The following is a 22,337-nucleotide window of genomic DNA, read 5'->3' on the forward strand; positions in this document are numbered from 1 at the left end:
GAAATGAGCTTGAGTAACCCTAAACGATTACAAGGATTTGATGTTTTTTTAAGCTCTCACCTGATCAGCCAATGACGTAGACAGCATGCTGAGCAATTCTTTCTCCGCAATAAGCCTCCACATCTGCATCCATGAAAGCTCTCTTAATTTCTTCAGATGAAGAAGAATAACGCCAGTGTTGAAGCCACGGCCCTGAAGAGATGGAAAATTTAGTTTTTAAAAACCCCAATGCAAAAAAAATTTACACGCAAAAGTGAAAGCCATAATTTAAAAAAAAGGAAAATGGCAGATCTACTGTACTAATGGTTTCATTTATCTTAGTGGTTCGTGAAATAGTGCACATATGCATGGTTCAATCTCATGCCTCCCCAATAATTTATGAAAACAAAATGTAATGCACTCCATTTTCTCTGCACGACTCACCCAAATTGATCGTTTACAGGGTGAAAGGTACCATTGGAAATCATCACACAAATGTTTTCTCTATGACAGTGCTTTGATCAACATTGTCTTCAACAATATACTTACTCACACTTGAAAACAGGGGTGACTCGAACTTACCAGCCACATGGGTGCAAAACCTCATGTGCCTCCCTAAAGTCAATCCTAGCAGTGAATGAGAGAACTCTGCCGAAGGATTTATCACATTGCTGAGATCTCTTCCAGCCGAGTTTCGTGGCAGAGTCCTGACAACCCTGTCAGAAAATTGACGGGTCTTAGCTTAGAAGATCCTGGGATGAACTTTTTTTAGAACAAAGTCACACACCATTGCTTACTCAGAAAAATGTTTGTGACTGTACATAACGCTTTGGAAGCAGCCGCCTTGTTTTCAAAGCAGTTGTATCGGCATCTACTACTACACCGAACATGCACTTCACAAACATTAATTTGGGGAAGACAATTTTTTTTCTAGATATTATGCCGAGATGAGCTTGGAAAGAAAAATCAACCGGTCTTCACTGGGAATCAAACCCAGTCCTCTTGCAACCTAGGGCAAGAGTGCCATTCATATACATCACTGGAGATGCGAATGATCTTTCCTTATTCAGGCACTGTTGCATAAGGTGCTGAAGTAGAGGCATAATGCCCCCAGGCGGCGGCAGTAGCAAGAGTGTTCTTGCTATTCCTTTGAGGAATTTTTAACTAATTGGAGAACATGCCTGAACTTCAGTGTGAGAGTCTCACACTCAAGCTGCCCAAATTATGTGTGTTTCATGTTTGAGAAGTGAGGCATTTGTCTGACATTCGTTATGACATTTGTGACATCTAGTAATCTTTTATAATGCTTGACAACGGTTAGCCAGTTGCAGTGAAGTATATATGTTCAATGATGATGTCACTCTCCGCTATCAATATGAAGATTTTTAACCGCTGACTGATGCAAAGATATATTTAGGAAAGAAAATTCTTCATCAGCCAGCTGTTAAAAACATTTGTATGGATAGCGGAGAGGTGACATCATCCTCTGATAAATCACCATCTGGTGGCAGTGTCCGAAATTGCCAGCTTTGGACTGAGTTATGTCCTACCGTCCATGTACGGTCCCGTTCAGTGCACATGAGCTCCAAGGATTAAGATATTCGTTGCCTTTGTAGTCTAGTGTGCTCTCCCAGCAAGAGAGAGGATGTGGGTTCGATTTCCCACAAAAAGCCAGTAGAATTTCCCTCTCTTTCATATCTTCACATCAGCCAGCTGTAAAAACCGTTGTAAGGACATATATGCCTTTAAGTTGACTGAAAATGAGAGGAAAAATATGCTCATTGAACAATGAACTTTCATGGAATAAGCCTTGGAAATTTGATGAAGAAATTAAAAAAAAAATTCTCATTGCTATTTCCATTATGTTTCCATCATAAACTGGAAGATTCACTTGAGACTTCACTAACATATGAGAAAACGCTGACAAAAATAAGTGTTTTGTCATGACAAAAACATTAACCAACAAATGATTTTGACGCAAGACTTTTTAAAAATTATGAGTCGATTCTACATCAGTTCATGTGAACCTTCAGCAAAAAAAATTATTTTCAATACTCACTAGAGCTGGCCAAGGCCTGTGATTTTTCCAGAGCTTCCCCAAATACCAGTCACTTTGATTTTCAACGAGTCCTATAGCCTGGCAAGAGAATTTATCAACATATTGTTATTATTGCCATGTAGTGGCCATTACCTTTTATTATAAAAAGGTTAAGAGAGCACTAATGTAAAATTTAAGTGTTTGCTGTGAAGCACATTAATGCCCAATGTCACTATGAAAAAGTTTGAGAAAGAGGAACAGAATATTTTTATGGCTCCCATTAAAAAAAGAGCTTGTTAACAGCATTGCCATATGCTTAAAAGTCACCATAAAATCCTATATACCCAAACGGAACAGTTTAAGTAACGAAAGTTACACTGGGGAAGTTCATTTGCCGAATAAGGTTTTTGGAACGTTGGGGACTGTTCAGGCTAGATCTCATTTCTGCCATTGGAGAAACTAGACAAACCGCGAGACACCCAAGCTCTGTCGCAAGAAGCAACGTAAGCACTTCAGCCCCCCCCCTTCCCCGGGGAGGCAGGGCATCTCCGGCAAAACCAAAATTTATTGATATGTCAAAGATTACATATAGAGCAAGGAGATCAAGAATTGCGTAAATCGAAGAATCAAATTAATCAAGTTAAAGTCAAAGTGCAATGCGCGCGCAGGCACTGATAATAAATAATCATAGAAAGCATGGACTCTACTAATTTCGGGCTTGAAATTTAAACAAAATATCTTTGTTGAAAAAAATCATTCATCCTTTCCCAAGTTGAGGTCTTCTGCGTACTTTTCCCTGCCCAGGGCCCCTCCACCAAGTCAAAAGTGTTCGAGATTACTTTGTAGTTGCATCATGAACTACTGATGAAGAATTCAAACACTAAAATTAAATTTGATGTATATGTAAAATTAATGTGCAATGTTATGAAGAAGTTCTGTTATGAAGAAAAGCTACTTATTCAAACAGTTGCTCTGTTAGTCTATAAATTAAAAATTAAGTATAAATCAAAGTGTACAGTACATTTCACCACAATAATTTAAGTAATAAGAGATTAAAAAAGACAATTTTGGCGCCCCCCCTGTAATGCTGGAGGAGGGATTAATGGGTGAAATTTTCACACCCTCCAGTTCAGCAGTTCAGCAACCGGGGCACCTCCCCCCCCCCCCCAGTTGGGGCCCTGCCCAGAGTTCTTGATGCTCGTGTCCGATTTCGTGCTCGCGAGCACTTGATTAACGATTCCATGTAATACTTTGGAGGAGTTGCATTCAAGGATTAAAATCATCCCGATTTGATGTATTCGTATGCCAAACTTGCCGTAAGGGTGCTCTTCTTTCGATGATGGATACAGGCAGTGCTCGTGACTGAAAAAAGGTTGAAGACCTTTGGTGTATACAGATATCAGATTTTTAATCAATGATGAATAATTGCATGTAAATTACCTGCTTTGCAGATAACTTCCGGAATATCCTCCAAAGCTCAGCTATATCTGTGGCAAATGTGACATCAGTGTCTAAAACAATAACCTGGAATTGAAATTGAAACATTAGCCAAATGAATAACTATTTTTACAGCAAAACAGATAAAAGTTATAGTATAATACAATTACAGAACTCCCTGAATGAACCCAGAGGTTAAACAAGAATAAATATATATTGACATCAAACCAGCTAGAACAATTTGGCCTCCAATCAAGCCAGAGAAGAGATCATTGCCGATTTTGATTCATTTTTGTCACACCACGGTCATTTTCTGTACATGAGGGCTAATTAGATTGGGACTTACAATTTATTGCCGATTGTGAACGACAGTTTTTTTTAATACTCAGAGAGAGGTTGGTGCACTAAGCCCTGGATATGGAACTTCCTGAGGTAGCAATGTTTTTCTACGGTCACGTTGTCATTTCTGTTGTACCCGTGTAGGACAGTTTCTGACAAGGATCAACCAGCAGGGCCATCTTAAGAGCCCCATGGGCCCCCAGGATAAGTGATTTGTCTGAGGCCTACCTCAAATTTACATGCATACTCCCAGAAAATTTCAACTATATCTCATTTTTGTGAGGCATCTTTACTTCTCGAGGTGCACGGGTGGACCCATGCGTTAAGACGACATTGCAAACCGGGTATCAAACTCGCAACACCTATAAACATTCTTTGGTACTTTAGGCCAGTATCTCATCAACCTGGGCTACAGCGCATAAAGATGGTTATGGTTAGGCTGACCATATTTACTCAAGGAAAATGTGAAATTGGGCTTTGAAATATGGGAAAATACCGGACATTGCTAATACCCGCCAAAAATGATGCCAAAAAAAAGCAAAATCGCCAAATCGTACTAAAATCAAGGAAAAGTCGTCAACCGAGGAAAATGAAGCGCCAATTCTCAAATTGCAGTGAATTAAAAAATACATGACAAATATGTGAAATAAATATTCTTATTTATGTCATAATTATCATAATGTATTGTGTAATTTATCGTAATGATATTGCAGCCTAAAATGTGCTCTTTCATTAGTTAATAGAAATTATTAAACTAACTATTATAGGTCTATTTCACCAAACACCAACTCTGGCCATATCGCTATATTGCAATTTACTGCCATTAGTGAGATGGGTTGGAAGTGAAGGCACTGTCTATCGGTGGTCGCCTCGAGTTCGTTAGGGAAAATATCTTATCTATATCCTCCCTTGGGTTCGAACCCGGGACCCTGACAACAACCTTCACGATGGTAGATGAGCATCTTACCACCATGCCACTCGGGCACAACTATTATAGGGCTGGGAATTCAGGCCCATAGCCAGAAATTTGGTTTGGAGAGGGAACCACTTTCATTTCGGGGGGGGGGGGGTACAGCCTTGTGGGACTCAATTAAAAGTTTCAATTGTTTAACAAAAAAAAAATATGAATCTAATAGTTTTTGTGACCATACAATATTAATAGACTATAAAAATACATTTTATTCATCACCCCTCACCTATTAAGTAGATGTAACTATTTCCAATTATAGTGTTGCTTGCTTTCATTATAAACTCCTCTTGAATGGTACTTGCGAGATGAGCTGATGCTTCCAAGAATACGAAAAGTATTTGGTCTTGTTTTCTAAAATTCCCATCAAACTCAATTTGAAACTGAAATCATCAGTTTCCTTTGAATCAAATTTGACACAAACTTTTAATAAAAATGTTAACCAAATTTCAATCAAATTAATCAAATTGATTAACGCAACTAAAATTTTTAACTGCAATTAATAACTGATTGATTAACCAATCTGATTATTCGGACCAGCCCCACTAATTATATAATTCGTGGAAAATCCCTCATTACATAGATACTTTTGCAGATTGACTTGAATACGGCTTTAGCCCTCCTACAGCTTTCCGTTTTTTTCATGGTATTTAACTTTAATTTTTACAAAAGTTGCTCTATATAGCTGGCAATCATAAAAAATAAAAATTGGCATCTCTCATGCACACATAATTGAAAATTATTTTCTTAAAATGCCCATATCCCATGAAACATCAGGTAATTTCATTTTGAATTCCAGTGTAACGTGTAACTTTTTTGTTGTCATATTTTCTGTAAGTTTCATGAATTTTAGTTGAAAACTCCACTTGTTATAAGCTATGCCGACCATGTTAACCGTGCGATGCAAATTAGAATTCTTAGAGGAAATATTCATATCTTTATAAAAATAAGTGAAATTTTTGGCAAAAATGCATACAAAAATTCAAAATAGCGGGTTAAATATTTTGTGAAAGTTACAAGTCATTTGGGGCATTTTCTAATACTGAGTTGATCAAAAACTTTTCTTATTGCATTTCTTGTTGGGCTTCTAAAAGCACTTGTGACTAAATTCGCACCGGAAATTATGAATATAGGCATTAGGGTTCACTTAAGAAGACACCAACGAATAAGGCAAATACCTTCTGCGACGTTTGAAGTGAATAGATATACTTTTTCCATTGCATTAGGATTTTTGTATTTTCATTTATTTGCCTTATTCGTTGGTGTCTTCTTGATATTCTTGGGCAAAGTTGATCAACTCTTCCATAATAGGGTTCACATGACCAAAATTTCAGAACCATTAATCAAGTAATTATCTGGAAATTTGGAAAAAAAAAAAAAAATTCTGAAAGCCTAGCAAGGGTGCTCAACCTTTTGGGAAGTGTAAGTCACTTCACTGGTTTGAAAACATGTCGCAGGCCTCATGTGCTGCTGGTCACTTAGGTGATCCTGGAGTGTACTGGGGGTCATACAAGTGATATGAAAATGTGTGCCACAGACCACTTGATTAGAGTGAGAATGTACGAAGGAACAATTAAGTGATCTGGGAGAGCACCACTAGGTCACTAAAGTGATCTGTAAATGTGTTTCAGGTCATTTAAATAATCTGGGATTGTGACACTGGTCACTATATTGATATGGAGATGTGACGCAGACACTTAAGTGATATGGAACTGCACTGTGGGTCAAATAGGTCATTTGGTAATGTGCCGCTTAGTTCATTTTTACAAAATTAGGTTTGCAGTTGCGGGCCACATCAGATGCCTACGAGGACCAGATTTGATCCGTGGACCATGTATGCTATATAATACCTAGGACACCTTTTTTTCCACATTCCATTACTGTGTTACTCATTGCTACTCTTGAAGCATGATATTCATATATTTTCTTTTGACAGTAAAATCAATTTCCTAAATTTTATTTATTCTACTTCATAAATTACTGAAAAAAACTATTGGATTGGAATGAGGGTTCTCCGTCATGAATAATATCACAATTTAAAATAATTCCCTTACTTTTTCTAGGTTATCTGGTAGAGCCCTTGGAAGAACCAGCTTCATGAGACCATATACCCCAGAGTAATGTTTGTTCGGTATCCAAGAAACTTCATTTTGAAGGTTGTCAGCCAAATAAAAGTTAACGTCAACTAAGAAACATGAGAAAAAAATATATTAGACTCAAAATGTCATAAAAGAGAGAAAATTTGCAACAAAATTTCAAAGAAACAACATCACGGCTGGACAAATCGCAAAAAAAGGCACCAGAAAAAAACTTTTAGGCTCCGAAAAATTTTTTACCTGAAAGAAAAGGTCCAAAACAGTGTTTCCTTCAGGGCATAGTGACCCTCTTTCATTTTGGCAGACATGCTGCTATGAATTCCAAACATTTTGGGCTGCTCTAAGCCTTGGGGGCCATCTTAAGAGCATCATGGGAAACTGGGCCAAGTGATTTTTCTGATGCCCTTTCTACCTGGCAAATTCTCAAAAAAATGCAACGACTCATATTTCTTAGACCTCCCTTTTCTCTTGAAGCCCCGGGCCATGCGTTAAGATGACACTGCTGAATGCGCAATTTAGTAATTACACAAAGAAAATTTTAGGCGTCAATATCAATTTTTTTTAGTCTCTATGGTGGCCTGACGCCTAGGATTTTTCCACTCCTGGTATACATACTGAAATGAACGGTACATAAAAATAGTTAAAAAAATTGAAAAAATTAAATTTCGCAGACCAATTATTACATATATAATTGTTATTCAAATTTTTGCAGTTTTAGGCAATTTCCCAATATTCAGTAAGCGTGACAAGCATCAAAATATATACAACATGCAACGAAAGTGAATGAGCCACTGTTTGTGAATATTTCTAAAAGAAAATTATGCCTGCAACATATACTGAGACTTTTGGTAAAAAAGATGTCTGTGCTGCTCAAAAAAATTGGCAGCCTTTTCCAATTTGGTGGGTAGGTAATCCATAATGCAGGGGTTCTTAACCTATGGGTCGCAACCTAAACTGGGGTCGCAGGAGCTCCTGAGATAGGTCGTATAAGAACCCACTTACAATACACATTTCCAAATTAATGGAAATGTTTCTAAAATTATTTAAAAAATAATTGAAAATTAGAGAGCATAATTCCAGAATCGATGAAAAATAATTTGAGAATTAAAGATAATTGAGAATTAATGAGAGAAAAAAATTTCCAGAATTGAACTAAAACACAAGAATTAATGAAAACTAATTCCAAAATTAATGAAAGATAATTGAAAATTAAAGAGAAATAATTCCGGAATTAATGAAAATTCAGAATTTTTGACAGAAATGATTTTTTGAGGATTATTGAAGGCTTTCAATAACCTGCCCCCCCCCCTCCCGTTTGATTCAGGTCTTTAAGCTCAGGCCTTCCTTGTTGGCCCACCTGTTAAGAAATCATGGACTGGGTTTGAAAAGTAAACATTTTTTAAATCACAGAAATATTTAACAAGAAGTTTTAAATTTAAAATAGCCGATGGGTCGCAAAATTGATCATGTTGTTGGTTTTGGGTCACGGCAGCAAAACGTTAAGAACTCCTTGCCCTAGTGACTTAATGACTCACCTCCCGGGACACTCCACGTAGACACAAGAGTCTGTAAGATGAGCTGAGCAACGGAATCGGAAATGAAATGGAAATGCAATGGATTCTTCCTATAGAAAAGGATGCTTTTGATTAGCGTGACCACTGACCGACTCGAGTTGTAACCTGCACAAACGATGGCTATGTGGATCACTTCACATTTCGGAACTTCTGGTTCCCTGTTTAAGCAAACCACTGTCCTTTGACTATTGCTGCTGCCACTGCTGCTGCTGCTACTACTGCTGCTGATGCTGCTTCCGACGGCTTGATCGAATCCATCTTCTTTACTCTGTTGCTGCTGTAGAGACTGGGAATCGTTCTGCTGTGTCTCGGACATCACACTCAAAAGCTGATTCTGAGATATGCTATAAAAATAACATCATCATTAATAACATGATTTCATTTCATACCATGCACCGCCCAGGCTCTATCAACCATTGTCAATTTTAGCCATTGCCCCGGATGAGGGGGGCTGGGCAGTGTCGGGTGCATCATTAATAACAATAAATGAGGAACCCACACATTACTCATTAGCAAAAATACTACAGGCATGTAAGTAGGATTCTAACTTATGGAACAAACAAATGGCTGTCCACCTCATGAAGTGAATAGTTATAAGTGAAAAAAATCACTTATACACTTCATGATCTCCTATAGTTCTATATTGGGGGGGGGGGGGGACCATGGTAAATGCGCTAAAATGAAGACAAAATCAGAATTCAAACTTAGATCTGTAGAGCTAGATGATAGCAACGATTGCGGAGCTAGATAACAGTCCAAAGTTTCAATTAACCCCTTTTCAGCGGCATTGACAAGATACTTTATCTCCTTAAAAGCCTCTCAATTTAGCATGGGCAATTTCAGATACTTTGTGAAGTTAATTTTTCGATGGAAAACTTATCTCTATACCCCTTATATAGTTTTCATCTTCTGAAAATCTGAGAAGAAAGGATTTTGATAATCTCGAGAAGGGGGGTTTCATGATTTTTGCTGTACCACTTTTTAAAGGGTTAAAAATGTTTTGATGGGAGCCACATGCAGTGATATGGGGGGGAAGGGCGGTCCTTGTCACTGCTAATTGATCAGTCCGCTCCGTCATCAACCTTTGAGTACCTGCTTGCGATGGGATTAGGGCTTTCGACAGTTCAAAGAGGTGATGAATTGACTTTTAAATGCTCAAAAATGTTCACACAGGAGACAGAATAGAAATTAATTTCTGAGTATGATATGCAAGGCCAGTAAATGATGCTCCCCAGTCTACTTCAAGTAGGCACTTTATATTACAATTTTTCACCCCACAGCCATTTTATACACTGTTGTATATGTAATATACAGTGAAACAGTAAAATCAGGTAAACTCTAATTTTTTTCTTCCAAACTCTAATTTGTGAATTTATGTTCATGAATAAAGAATTTATCATATTCAAAACGGTGATTATGTATAATCCCAAGCTCATATTGGTAAATATGCTAATCCACCAATTAATTGCTTGATTAACTGAACATAACCTATGGTCTACATATAGGAACCGATTACGACAGAAGCCAACCATAATATAAATGTGAAAGTTGTATAAACAAGGTTCTATTATATTATACATCGTACCTCCCCAATAGCGGACACTCCCTGTTAGTGGGCAAAAGTTTTGGTCCCATGGGTGTCCATTATTGAGAGGTTCTACTGTAGAATAAGCTCTAAAATTTATTAAATTAGTTGTTTGCTTGTCCTATCCTGACCAATAATAATTATGACATTATTCAGCACAAACAAAAGCCAGATTGAAAAAAAAACATTGATTGAACCTAAGGTTGACCATTCCTGCCTCATTCCATTCTGAACTGGCAACTCATTTGATGCAATTCCTCTCTATTGGAAAGGTAGTAACCAATAGTTGCGCACTGATTGGTTTGAAGCCTCCCTCTTTTCTTTCAAATATGGTCAAAGGACACATGCCTTTGATCAGAGTGACCATACATCCCGTATTTTCCGGGACAGTCCCGTTTTTTTCTGTTTTTCTGGCTGTCCTGACTTTATCGTAAAAATGCCCCCGTTTTTCCCGTATCAGCAACGAAGCCAACCTGACTTTTTTTTCCTTCTGAGAAATTGAATTTTCTAGATGTTATGCCGAAACTGATATTTGAAAAGAAAAGTGATTTGTCTTACCCGGGAGGAGACAAATCACTTCTTTTCCAAATATCAGTTTCGGCATAAGATCCAGAAAACTCAATTTCTCAGTATATTTTGGGCCGGAAAAAAACATATCTTTTTTTTCCTTCATTTTATTCTTCAAACCAGCAAATGAAATTATCTTCCCAACTCAGAAATTACATTACAGTAATCACGACTGCAAATAAGAATATCTCATTTCACAGAAATTTCGTTCGGGGGGGGGGGGGACCAAAGTGACAGAACAACGGATTTGGCCATCTTTTTCCCTTTTTTCGGTCATTTCCTCACATTTCGGGGGGGGGGGGGGGACCAGACCCCCAAGTCCCCCCCACCCCGCTACGCCCTTGTCATCTCATACATTTGTCTCGTTTTTTTTTTTAAATTCACACTGATTTGCAGTAGCTCTTCATTTCCCGCGATTGGCAACTTTTCTGTGATTTTAGCACGAGTTAACAACTTTGCTTACTTTTGACGATAACTGGCGAAGTTCAGAATTTCGAAGCCCAATATACCGTATTTTCCTGGAGCAAATATGGTCAGCCTACTCTTTCTCTACAGGCAACTGTGAGATTACTGTATCACCCGTAATTTACGGGATATCACAGTAATTTTATGCGGGCAATTGGTATCCCAAACACAGAAAACCACTAACGATCACCAAAAATGATGCCAGAAGTGGGAAAGGTTGTCTACAGTTGTTTGAAAAAAATTGGACAAGCGAGCATCAAGTTTGGCGAGAATTTCATTCAATCTGTGCTGAAAAGAAAAAAAATCCTCAAACGACGAATATGAAAAAGGGAAGAAAAAAGAAGTTCGACATCTCTTGAGCGTGAATCGAACCAGCGATCATTAAAGTGATAGTCTTACGATATCTTACCTATTACATCGGTTTTTCTCAAAGTGATGCGTCGCCAACCTTTGTCAGGGGCGTCGCTGCAAGCTGGAGATATTGATCTGTGTGCCTATTTATGCTTTGAAGTGTTGCTTTTTTGTGAGAAGATATCTACTAAATTATTCTGGGGAGCCGCAGATGAATCATGAATTGGGCAAGATAGCCGCGGGTGGTTGTTTTCGTCGAACCGAGTGCCATAAGGCTCTGTCACGATATCAGCCCAGTACCCCCGGAGCACGTGAATGAGCGTGAACCTTCCAATATCTTCTTATCCCCAACATTTGGCGATCATTGCCAATGGTGGAGTGTCCACACTGCTTGCCCATGACCAACCTTGGAAGACATTGGGCCAGTCTTGACAAGAGTATGGACCAGCCTTGACAAGAGTATGGACCTGGCTTCACTGGTGTGCTCTCGCAAAGCCTCCTGGACACACTGCTACTACTACTAAACCACACATGCACCTCGTCCGTATTCCTCTTCGGAACTTGTAACGAATTGGTACATGCTGGAATGTGTATGTTGTGAACCCAACGTGAAGTTTGTTTCCGTTTAATGCTTGTTAGAGTGCTGCCACCTGTCATCTATTTTCCGAAGTGCAATGGTTGAAGATTTGTACCGTTGCATGGTTGTTGCTCTCTGTGGCGAGACTTTTGAATAGGGAGGTCGGCTCGCATTCGCGCCGCGAAGTTGGGAACAGCAGAACCATCTTCAGCAGACCACTTTCTAGATAGAGTAGTATGTAGGAGGATTTCGCTCTCGGCCTCTTTTCCCCCTTTGTTTCAGTTAATGGGCTCTCAGCGTTTTTTCTCCAATCAAGTTGTTCGGAGCAAGTGGTGAAAACAGTTTGAAAACTAACTACTGTATTACATAGGCTGCCCATATTTACTCAAGAAAAATACGGTAAATTAACCTTCTAAACGGTGAAGACTCATATATGAGTTCGAAGACAACTACCGTCATTTCGGCCTGAACTCATATATGAGTCCGAAGACAACTACCGTCATTTCGGCTCGAACTCATAAATGCGTTCGCCAAGAACCAGTTCCTTCCCCCGTCTCATTGTACGGTAAGTGACAGGTACACAGTGTCGTCAAACTGCCCCTTCCTGCAACAATACAGTCCTCTCCTCCCCAAACTCATCAATGTTTGAAAAGAAGAATAGCTTATTGAGAAAAGAAGGATTACTTGGTTTGAAAAGGGCACAAATACCCACGTTGTAGTTGAAAAAAAGAAAGAAAGAAAAGGAAAGTTTTTACCAGTAAATTAGAGATTGTTAATTTATTTGACAAAAATATTTATTATTCGTATCTGAATATTCGTTTGAATATATATTCAAACCTATGAAATTTAACCACTGTTCTGAGGTTTATTCCGAATCCAATAATTCATTCATCATCCACGCAGAAAGCTACAGCTTGTGCTAAGAGAACTAGTTATTAGTTCTTTCTCCAGTTATTACTAATTATATTTGAGCTAATTCACTCGTTAGTAGCTTGGTTAGGGCAGCGGTTCTCAACCGGTGCTCCGTATGCATTTACGGTTACAATTTTGGTTCAAGTTTTCATTTAACTCTTGCATATTGGGACCAACTCTTGCATATCCCCCATCGGGACTAAGTTATGTGTAAGTACCGAGAGGCTCCTACTTCCTACAGTAGGGGCCCCTAGGATGGGAGAGATAGCGGGCCCCAAACCAGCTTTTTCACGGGCCCCTCTGTGGTTAATTTATAGTGTGAAAAATCAAAAAGTGATAAGAATCGTTCCAGCCCCTGTCAGCCCTGCCCTTGTGGGGGTCATGCCGACATTGTATAATATACATAAATCACCGGTGCTCCCAACACACGGGATCTTGGTACCTGGGGGTGGCATTGCACATATATCTTCATGGGGAAGTTAAAAAGCTTAATTTCCAGAGGCCCTCGATGGACCTCATTGTTTTCTTGCTGCTTTAAAACTGAAAAATTTCCGATAGCGGAAGCCCAAGATATTTCCAGTCCAGCCTCCCCACCTCATAAAAATCTGCGAATTCGGTCCAGAGTGATTGCGTGGGGCGCTGGATTTTATTCGTTGGTAAAATGAATACAAATGAAAATTTGCCTTGGCCCTCACAGGGGTATACCCGATAAGCTTCCAAGTCGGGGACCCCGTTTCATTTTGGGGGCCCTGTATGAATCTTATTCTTTTCTGGGTCCGGCGTATTTTGTTGGGGGCGATGGGTTTTATTCGTTGGTAAAATGAATACAAATGAAAAATTTTCGTGGCACTCGCAGCTGTGGAAGTCGGTAAAGCTTCGAGGTCGGGGACCAGGGCCGTCATTTAGCTTTTTCCAGGGGGGGGGGGGCAAAGAACATGTACTCAATGTATGTGTGTATATATATATAACCCCCCCCCCCCCCAATGACGAGCCTGTCGGGGACCGATGTGGAAATTGATAGGTTTCATTTTGGGGGCCTTGGATTAATCTCATTGTTGTCTTTTGTTTAACATTGTGGAACTTGCAACAGCTGAAGTCCGAAATAAATGTATTTTGTAAACGTATTTTGTTGGGGGCTATGGGTTTTATTCGTTGGTAAAATGAATACAAATGAAAATATTTCATAGCACTCGCAGCGGGGGATGACCGACAAGCTTCCAGGTCGGGGGCCCCATGTGGAAATTGACAGGATTAATTTTGGCGGGCCATGGATGAATATCATTTTTTTCCGTGGAATTTTGCAACAGCAGAAGCCCGACATGAATCCAGTCTGGGTCCCTCACTAAAATTCAGCGAATTGGAGTCTGGGGACCCTCGTGGAGAAGTTTTGTGGGGTTACTTGATGAATCACATTTGTTTTTTGTTGCTTTATTATTGTAAAATTCGCTTCTTCAGTAAGCTGGTGCTTTCACGTGTCCCTTTCTATAGCACTCTGATGAAGTGGGACTAGATAAACAAAATATGTTGTGAAGGGAAGGGGGGATTGGCCGCCAAAAGCGGCAGGCCCCCTAGTATTAAGATATTCTTATACAGAATGCATGTCATTTTACTTGCGAACCAGTAAATCCAGACTTGTAAATACAACAAAATAACAGGTGCTTGAGTTAAAAAAAATCTCATCTCTGTTGCACTTTCAATTGTCTATTGTGTGCCAATACAACAGCTGTTTTATCGGACTTCTTAAAACTGGCTATTCTTCTAGTACCCACAGTAGGTACAACAGATAAGTGTGCACAAAATGACCATGGTGCAACAAAAATAAATCGAAAATGAAAGAGAGAGAGAGAGAGAGAGAGAACTAGTGAACGTTTTTTCTCAGAAAAGGAACCTGTATTGTATCAAATAAATGCCGAGGCAAGTTGGCAAACCCTTTTTTTTTTGTCAAAATGGTTGATGCAAAGATGGAATGTCCTGTTTTTTCTCCTTTATTGTGATGTTACTAATAGTTTTCTTTGTAAAGATTCGCGATCCCCAAAAAAAGTTGAGGAATGTAAACTTCCTGGAAAAGGTGCAGAAATCTCTCTTGTGATAAGATTATCCGCCTTAGGCGGTGATAAACTTGGAAGTCTGGGGGGCACGGCCAGTATTGCTGTGGGAGCAAGGTGATGATGATATCTATACACATATACATTAGACTAGTCGACTTAACCTTTGACGTTGGTGGGGAAGGGGGGGGGCGCAGTGCACCTCATGCCACCTCCCCGTATCTCCGCCCATGTGATCTGCTACTTTTTGAATTCGAATTCAGTCATTTCCTTGGATTCCATGCCATTTTTCACAAAAATAAAAAATACCAAACTATTACTCGATTCTCGAGTAGAATGACTTCCCCTCATTCAGTTTTTCGCTCGATATAATCAGATAACTCAATTTTTTTTTAAATAAAGTATTCCAACATTGACTATTGTTCATTTTGAGGCATATTTCTGGAAATTTTTAAATGCATATTTTTGCACTATAAATGCGTTTTCTTTTTTTTAGCATATTTTTCATTTCTGACTTATTTCTGAATTCCGAAATGGACGATATTTCTTTTTTTCCTGGGTGTATTTCCTCTCAGGGAAATTTCCCCACTTTAAATACATATATATATAAATAAATAAATAAATATATATATATATTTTAATTATACGTATATTTTTCAATACTCCCCCCCCCCTACATATTCTGAGCCTTTAGGGCAGGCATATTAACGCATTTTTAAGGCACATATTTTTATATTTTATGCATATTTCGGCATTATAATATGAGTATTTTTGCTTCTTTTTTTGATTTGTTGGAACATTCCAATTCATTTTTTATCTCTTTCAAATGCATATATAATTTTTTTTTCAATTTTGCGTGCATTTTTTTTTCATTTTTGATGCCATAATTCGGGAATATTCAACGATGGTTTCAATTTTTCGCATATATACATCCTTTCCAAAAAAATTAGAACACCCAGAAATTTACGAGAGCAGTTCATGAAATATTCAAGTTGGAAAGCGCAGTTCAAGGTTGTAGCAGTACAGTTTAATTTGCATTTTCCTTTTCTATCATGATCGTATCATATGAGCATTCATATCTTGAGCATATCGGTGTCAAAAAATTTGCATAAAGTAGATTAAACGCGTCGTAAAATACCAAATTAATTTTTTCCTCTTTGTTTCAAAAAATTGGAACACTCCGAATGCTGTTTGAGAAAATTAGAACATTTGTCTTAAAACCTATTACTGTATTACATGAATTTTTTCATGCAAATTTACATCAACTTGATCGAATAAGAGTTTCATGTCTTTCCTCGTTATGTATGCAAACCTACAAGCATTCAATGTTCGCAATACGGGTAGAAAAACGGAAAATTTCTGAAAAACGCAGAAAATTACGAATGTATTTGCTAGGACTGGGGGGGGGGGGGGACGCGTGCTGATATCGTACGAATACATTGTGCTGTGGCCATCTTTGGTCTTGGCCATGGATTTTATGCATCAAGACATTCAATTTATGAGTGTCCGGCACAGACCCGAATCGGGCCTCAGCTATAAATCCCATCTTCGCTATCGGCTCCCCGATAGCGGTTTGCAATTGATCAGTTTTTATTAATTTATTTATTTTAGCTCGAGTCCGCAATCTCTTGATAAGACTAGTATCAGGTACAATCATCAGATATCACGAAACCATCGAAATATCGATGAGGTTTGATACACATTGACGAATTCTTGATACTATCTGCGTTTTTCATCTTCAAACGAAGTCTTCAGAGGAAACAAAAAATAGAGGCCAATGGATTAGAAGACATCTCTGGATAGAGGTGTGAACGTTAGGCTCTCTACCTTTTGATTCCAGAAGTTGAAGACGTATGGTATGGAGAAAGAAATTGCATTTTCTATCGTGATTTTGACTCTTTCTAAGCTATTACTTAATTGCTGCAGCAAGTCACATAGGTGGAAAGATGAAAATGTAAATTACAACCATACCCTTAATTTGAGCTTTCCAACTTGAGCTCTTTATGAACTGCTCTCGTAAATTTCTAGGGTGTTCTAATTTTTTGAAAAAGATCGGATGTTTTTATTTCATGGTATATTTCGACATTTTTAAAAATGCAGATTAAACTTTATTTTTAGTGCATGTTTTAGCGTCTAATCCGGGCTCTAGTTACAACTTTCTTTCCCGTTTTGAATTCCAGAGACTTTATTTACTTCTAGTATTTGCGTATTTAAACATTTTCTCAGTATGTTACTTGTTTTCATGTATTTTTTTTTTTTGTAACATGATTTAATGCACCAAATTTATATATTTCAGAGAGAATTCTTTCATTATAATCCGATGCAAATGACTGTATATCTAATATGCGTATTCAATCTCACTAAACCTACGCTCATTATTGAAATTAACTCCACGATCATAAGATATCATGAAAAAAATAAATGAATATTCAAAAAGAATGTGAGTAAAGCATTGAGAAGCAGTTTTATACCCGAAAGTTTTGATAAATTAATTATTTAATGATGTTCCAAGGTTGGGAAGTAGCTGTAGTTTTGCTCGAATAGATTTGTATCAACTGATAAATATCAGTTGTTACAATGCCTTGCCTCGAATAGTAGTAATTCCAACAACACTGATTTAATCAACGCACATTATTTACGAAAAAGCTTTGCGATTTTCAAAAAAAATTTACATTTTAGGTGAACCTCAAAATCGCGAGAACATACTGCAACACTTGCAAATTTAAAAAATACAATTAAAATATTAAGGGGCATATATATAGAATGCTTCTCGAGATTCAGAATACTTAGAGTGTTCAACTTGAACATATTGGGACATTTTTAAATACCTAGTGGATGGGTTAGTAATTTCTTCTTAGTACGTTCTGACATTCCGTTACTAAGTTAATCATATCAATATTTCACAAGCGAAAGCATGTAAATTTTATTGCCTGTTAAAGCTAATCTATATTGGTAGAGTTATTTACCATAGAATGCTGAGCATCTATAAACACGCTACAATAATTTCGTTCAAAATTTTGCGTATATCCAGCCTTTATGTGTTTTTTATTTAGTTCGGAAAATAGAAAAACTTTGGAGAATGAAAGGAGAAAGTACATTTCTGGGAAGAAAGGGTCAATCACCGGGCGTTACCAGCCTGTCACTTCGGTTCAGCCCCCTCTTGACGGCTTATCATGCATGCCAATTACCCATTGTCACATATTGGGGGGAAAGCATTCTAGAATCACGTGACCCTGTGGTCATTTTGAAAAGATTTCGTGAAAATAAGTAGCTTTTTTTGAAGAGGTTTTGTGTTCGACCCTGAGCCGTCGATAGGGTTAAGCTTCGAAATACGAGAAAATACGGGACATCGTCAAAAATGATACCAAAAGTAAGCGATGTATCCACCTCATGCTAAAATCACAGAAAAGTCGCCAATCGTGGAAATGAAGCGCCACTACAAGTTTCAGTGAATTAAAAAAAAAGAAAAAGACAAATTTCTTAGATTAATATTCTTGTTTGTAGTCGTAATGTAATTTCAGAGTCTGAAAAACAATTTTAATCGTTGATTTGAAGAATGAAATTCAAATTGGCTTTGTCGAAAATACTTGAAAAACCAGGACATTTTTGCAAAAAAGTCGAAAAAACAATGCACCGGAACTGTCCCGGGAAATACGGGACGTATGGTCACCACGGTATTACACCAACATCAAATACCGGTTTCAGTTGTAATCAAATGTGTATAAATATTGGCGTCAGGTAACAGTATCAATTTGTTTTTGATAATCAGACATATGCGCATTCCAACGCACTCGATGTTCCTGTGTGAGCTCCATTATTATTCTCAGAGCTCAAAATATATATTGGAAAAGGAGTAGCCCAATTCCAATATCCTATAATAATCAGGCTGACCATATTTCCTAGACAGAAATACGGGAAATTTGGATTCCGAATACGGGACGTAGCCAATTATCGCCAAAAAGGACGCCAAAACTAAACAAAGTAGCCAAATATTGGCGAAATTACGGGAAAGGCAGCATTATTGCGAATTGCAGTGTATTAAAATGAATTCCACGGAAAAAAAAAAAAAAACGTTCACCAAGACAAACGTGGGAGATTAATATTATGACTTAATATATGACTTCAATAAAGAATAAAAATCCAAGTAGGCTTCGCGTAAAAAACGTGAGAAACCGGGACACTTTTTTTTGCCAAAAAAGTCGGGACGGCCAGAAGAACAAAAAATACCGGGACTGTCCCGGGAAATACGGGACGTATGGTCACCCAAATAATACCCCAGTTCCATAGTAAAATGTTTATGTACATACAGTTTAGCCAAAACAATAATAGGTTTCTATCCTCGAGTAAACACATTGCAAACGATATTTCTCTACAAAAACAAGCAAAAAAAAATATCTTAACGATATCTCTTTTTTTCTTCTCCTAATCGTATCGCAATCACTCTTGATACAAATTCCAATCAAGCTAACAACGGTTTTTTTTTTCTCTCTTTGAACCAAGGACAGAAGAAAAAAAAGGAAAATGTCGTCGAAGAACGATATTAGCATAGTGTCTGGATTATCAGCCGTTTAAAAAAAAACAACACTGTTGTAAACAAATTAAAAAAAATTTCCACCAACATGTTAGTACTATCGATTATCACTTAAATATCGCTTACCGCTAAAACTTTTCAGTCTTTTTTTCCTTTAAGAAATGGCTGGAATGCAGACAGGTACTAAGTACACCCCCTCTTTTTGTTTGTCAACGAGCGAACTATGAATGATCGATTATAAACGGGAAGCAACACGTCTGATACGTGAGAAAATTGGATCAAGAGCCGTAATGGGGGGGGGGGGGGGGAGGAGGCCGAAGTGGAAGGGAGAACCTATCTTAACCTGTCAACACGTACGATAACAATACGTCCCGTATTTTTTTCAGCGACGGTACGCGGTTCGGATTTGATTAGAAATTTGAAATTTCTTTGCTTACGCGAATGTGAGTAGAGAACTTCGCCAAAAGACATTTTGGCGGCCTGCATTTGAAGGGGAAGGGGACATCCCGCATTTTTCTGGATGAGATATGGTTACCATAAGTAAGGAGGGTTAATTTTAAGTGGGAACCCATGAGGTACTACTAAGGCCGGGATTACACTATAAAAGTCCTTTTATATGAAACTTTAAAAATGCTACTAATAAGATTATTGGTTGCATTTTCTAGAATGTAACCAATAACCTTATTGGTGACATTTTGGAAGTTTTATAAAAGTACTTTTATCAAACTTTTATATTGTAATCCCAGCTTAATACATATTACAAAAATTGAATATTATTTCATTCAATTGAAATTAATTCAGTAAGTCTGCCTGTGCCATCGTCGCGGAACATAGAGACAGATCTACTGCAGCATTTCTCAACCTATCAAAAGCTGCCAATGTTTCTCTAAGGACGGGATTACACTTTTAAAAGTTTTACAAAAGGTCTTTTATAAAACTTGAAAAATCTAATCAATAAGCATATCGGTTACATCCGAGAAAATTCAACTAATGGGGCCACTGGCTCCATTTTCAAGTTTTATAAAAGAAATTTCATCAAACTTTTATAGTTTAATATCGGCCTTAGTTCGGAATTACATTATAAAAGTTTTGTAAATTTTGTAAACGTGCTATTATAAATAGCACGTTTTATAAAAGCACTTTTACAGTGTAATCTCGGAACAATTATACGTAATCAACCACTTCGATACAATTACCTGTTATCTGGCATTATTTATGGGAGTCTTATTTCTATGTGGACGAATCAGTACATGTAGAGCAAAGAACGGTAAAATAATTCCAAATTTAAAAGCAGAAAAAAACCTGCTTCAAAAGTGGGACGTATGGTCACGCACATTTTGCACGGCAAACAATGGTGTGCAGCTTCCTCTGAAAATAAATCAGGTTTATCTAGAGGTCCCCTTGACAGCAACGGCTAGATGGGAGCCATCACTCTCTGGCAGACGGCCAGCAGAGATGCTCCCCGGCGCAGACGGCCCGGGTGGGAGCCTAGGTCTGGACACCAAGCTCCCTCGAAAGCGGACGCGCTGCTCTGTCACCTTTCCTTTTCTCACATATATCTATCCAAGAATCTTGGACTCGTGATGGGACAGTATTGTCTTCCACGGTTGTGTCCATTCTGTATGGCTCTTGCAGTCAGATTTTCTTTTACTCAATAAACGGTCTCCGGCGCGTCTCCAATACGTTAGAGGTTCTCACGAATATTAACGTGGAGGCGCGTCTGGTCTTTCAGAGGTCCCCTTGACACTGAAGCACTGCCGGCCTCCCACCAGGGTCACCTACAGAGGCGGCATATGAGGCTTCGCACCCGGGCGTCAGGTAAGCTCGAGCCACCCGATTATAGATCTCTCTCTCATTCTTTCTTTTATTTCCGAAAGAACAAACCAACCGATTGACACGCAATTTTTTCATTTGATTTGCAATTGAATGAAGATATATTTCAAAGCTATTTTTGAAAAAATCAACCCCAGGGGTCGCACGTGACAGCCCTTAATGTCCAATAGACAAAGCGTAGCCTACGTCTCGATATATTGATGGGCAGGTATCGATTTGAAATGGAAGGCTCACGGGCACTTTTGAGCCGATTCGAATCACGGCTATTTAGATGAACGGAATGGATACCTTTTTGGATATATTGGTTAGTACTTTGAAAAACTATTTCCCGAGTAGAGATTCTGTATCATGACCCGTTCAACCACCTATACGTATGGTAACCATCCCAGGCGGACACATGCTGATTGATAAAACCCGTCGCACAATCGATAACACAGTGCATGCAAGCGTCGTGTGATTAACTCACCTGAGTTGTCGACGGAGCAGCTGATTCTGTTCTTCGACTTCTCGCACCCTTTCTGCCAGTTTGGCTTCTCTTCTCGTGAAGCCCAACAGGTTATCCGTACCCATGTCTGAAATAGAGCCAAGAACATAAACATTTTTCAAACTACGGTTTTTTTTTTTAAATCTGAAATTTCTACATGAACGAATTCAATAACAATCCTATTGGACGTGGAAAAGAGACGAGAGCGGCAGAGAAATCCACAGCACGCTTTCCCGAAACTCGAGCATGGTAATAATTTTGCATTGCGTAATGCACATGCTGATGTTACATTTCAACTTTTTCCGGGGGGGGGGGGGGGGTGGGCAAAGAACATGTACTTATAGGCATACGCAGAATTTTCTCAAAGAGGAGGGGGGGGGGGTTTGGCTGAAAGCATTCGAACACCCTTCCTACAATCCAATCCCGTCTGTTCAAGACTCTGCTACGAAACTGGGCTGCAAAGGATCTCGACAACGGGATAAATCCGGCGGCAGAGTTAGTTCTGACGTTCATTCATTCTCAGTCCGAACCAGTCGAATCGTGACTCTCACTTATTT

At 38.5% G+C, this 22,337-nt stretch overlaps 1 protein-coding gene across 4 annotated transcripts in view; it reads right to left on the minus strand.

The window, feature by feature from the left end:
• The window catches only part of LOC149071632 (xylosyl- and glucuronyltransferase LARGE1-like), a 338,538-nt gene that overhangs the window by 27,974 nt on the left and 288,227 nt on the right, over window positions 1-22,337 (minus strand). For all 4 annotated transcript variants that reach the window (XM_089247670.1, XM_089247671.1, XM_089247668.1 and 1 more), the window contains 6 exons: window positions 21,763-21,868; window positions 8,392-8,774; window positions 6,815-6,945; window positions 3,458-3,541; window positions 2,039-2,116; window positions 61-192 (listed from right to left, as the gene is read on the minus strand). In XM_089247670.1, the coding sequence (XP_089103796.1) occupies window positions 61-192; window positions 2,039-2,116; window positions 3,458-3,541; window positions 6,815-6,945; window positions 8,392-8,774; window positions 21,763-21,868 (914 nt within the window). The remainder of the gene's footprint in view (window positions 1-60; window positions 193-2,038; window positions 2,117-3,457; window positions 3,542-6,814; window positions 6,946-8,391; window positions 8,775-21,762; window positions 21,869-22,337) is intronic.

Source organism: Pholcus phalangioides, unplaced genomic scaffold (genome assembly GCF_987345545.1).
Source record: "Pholcus phalangioides strain wild (caught in Gottingen) unplaced genomic scaffold, Ppha-v1.0 ptg000018l_1, whole genome shotgun sequence".
Lineage (NCBI taxonomy): Eukaryota > Metazoa > Arthropoda > Arachnida > Araneae > Pholcidae > Pholcus > Pholcus phalangioides.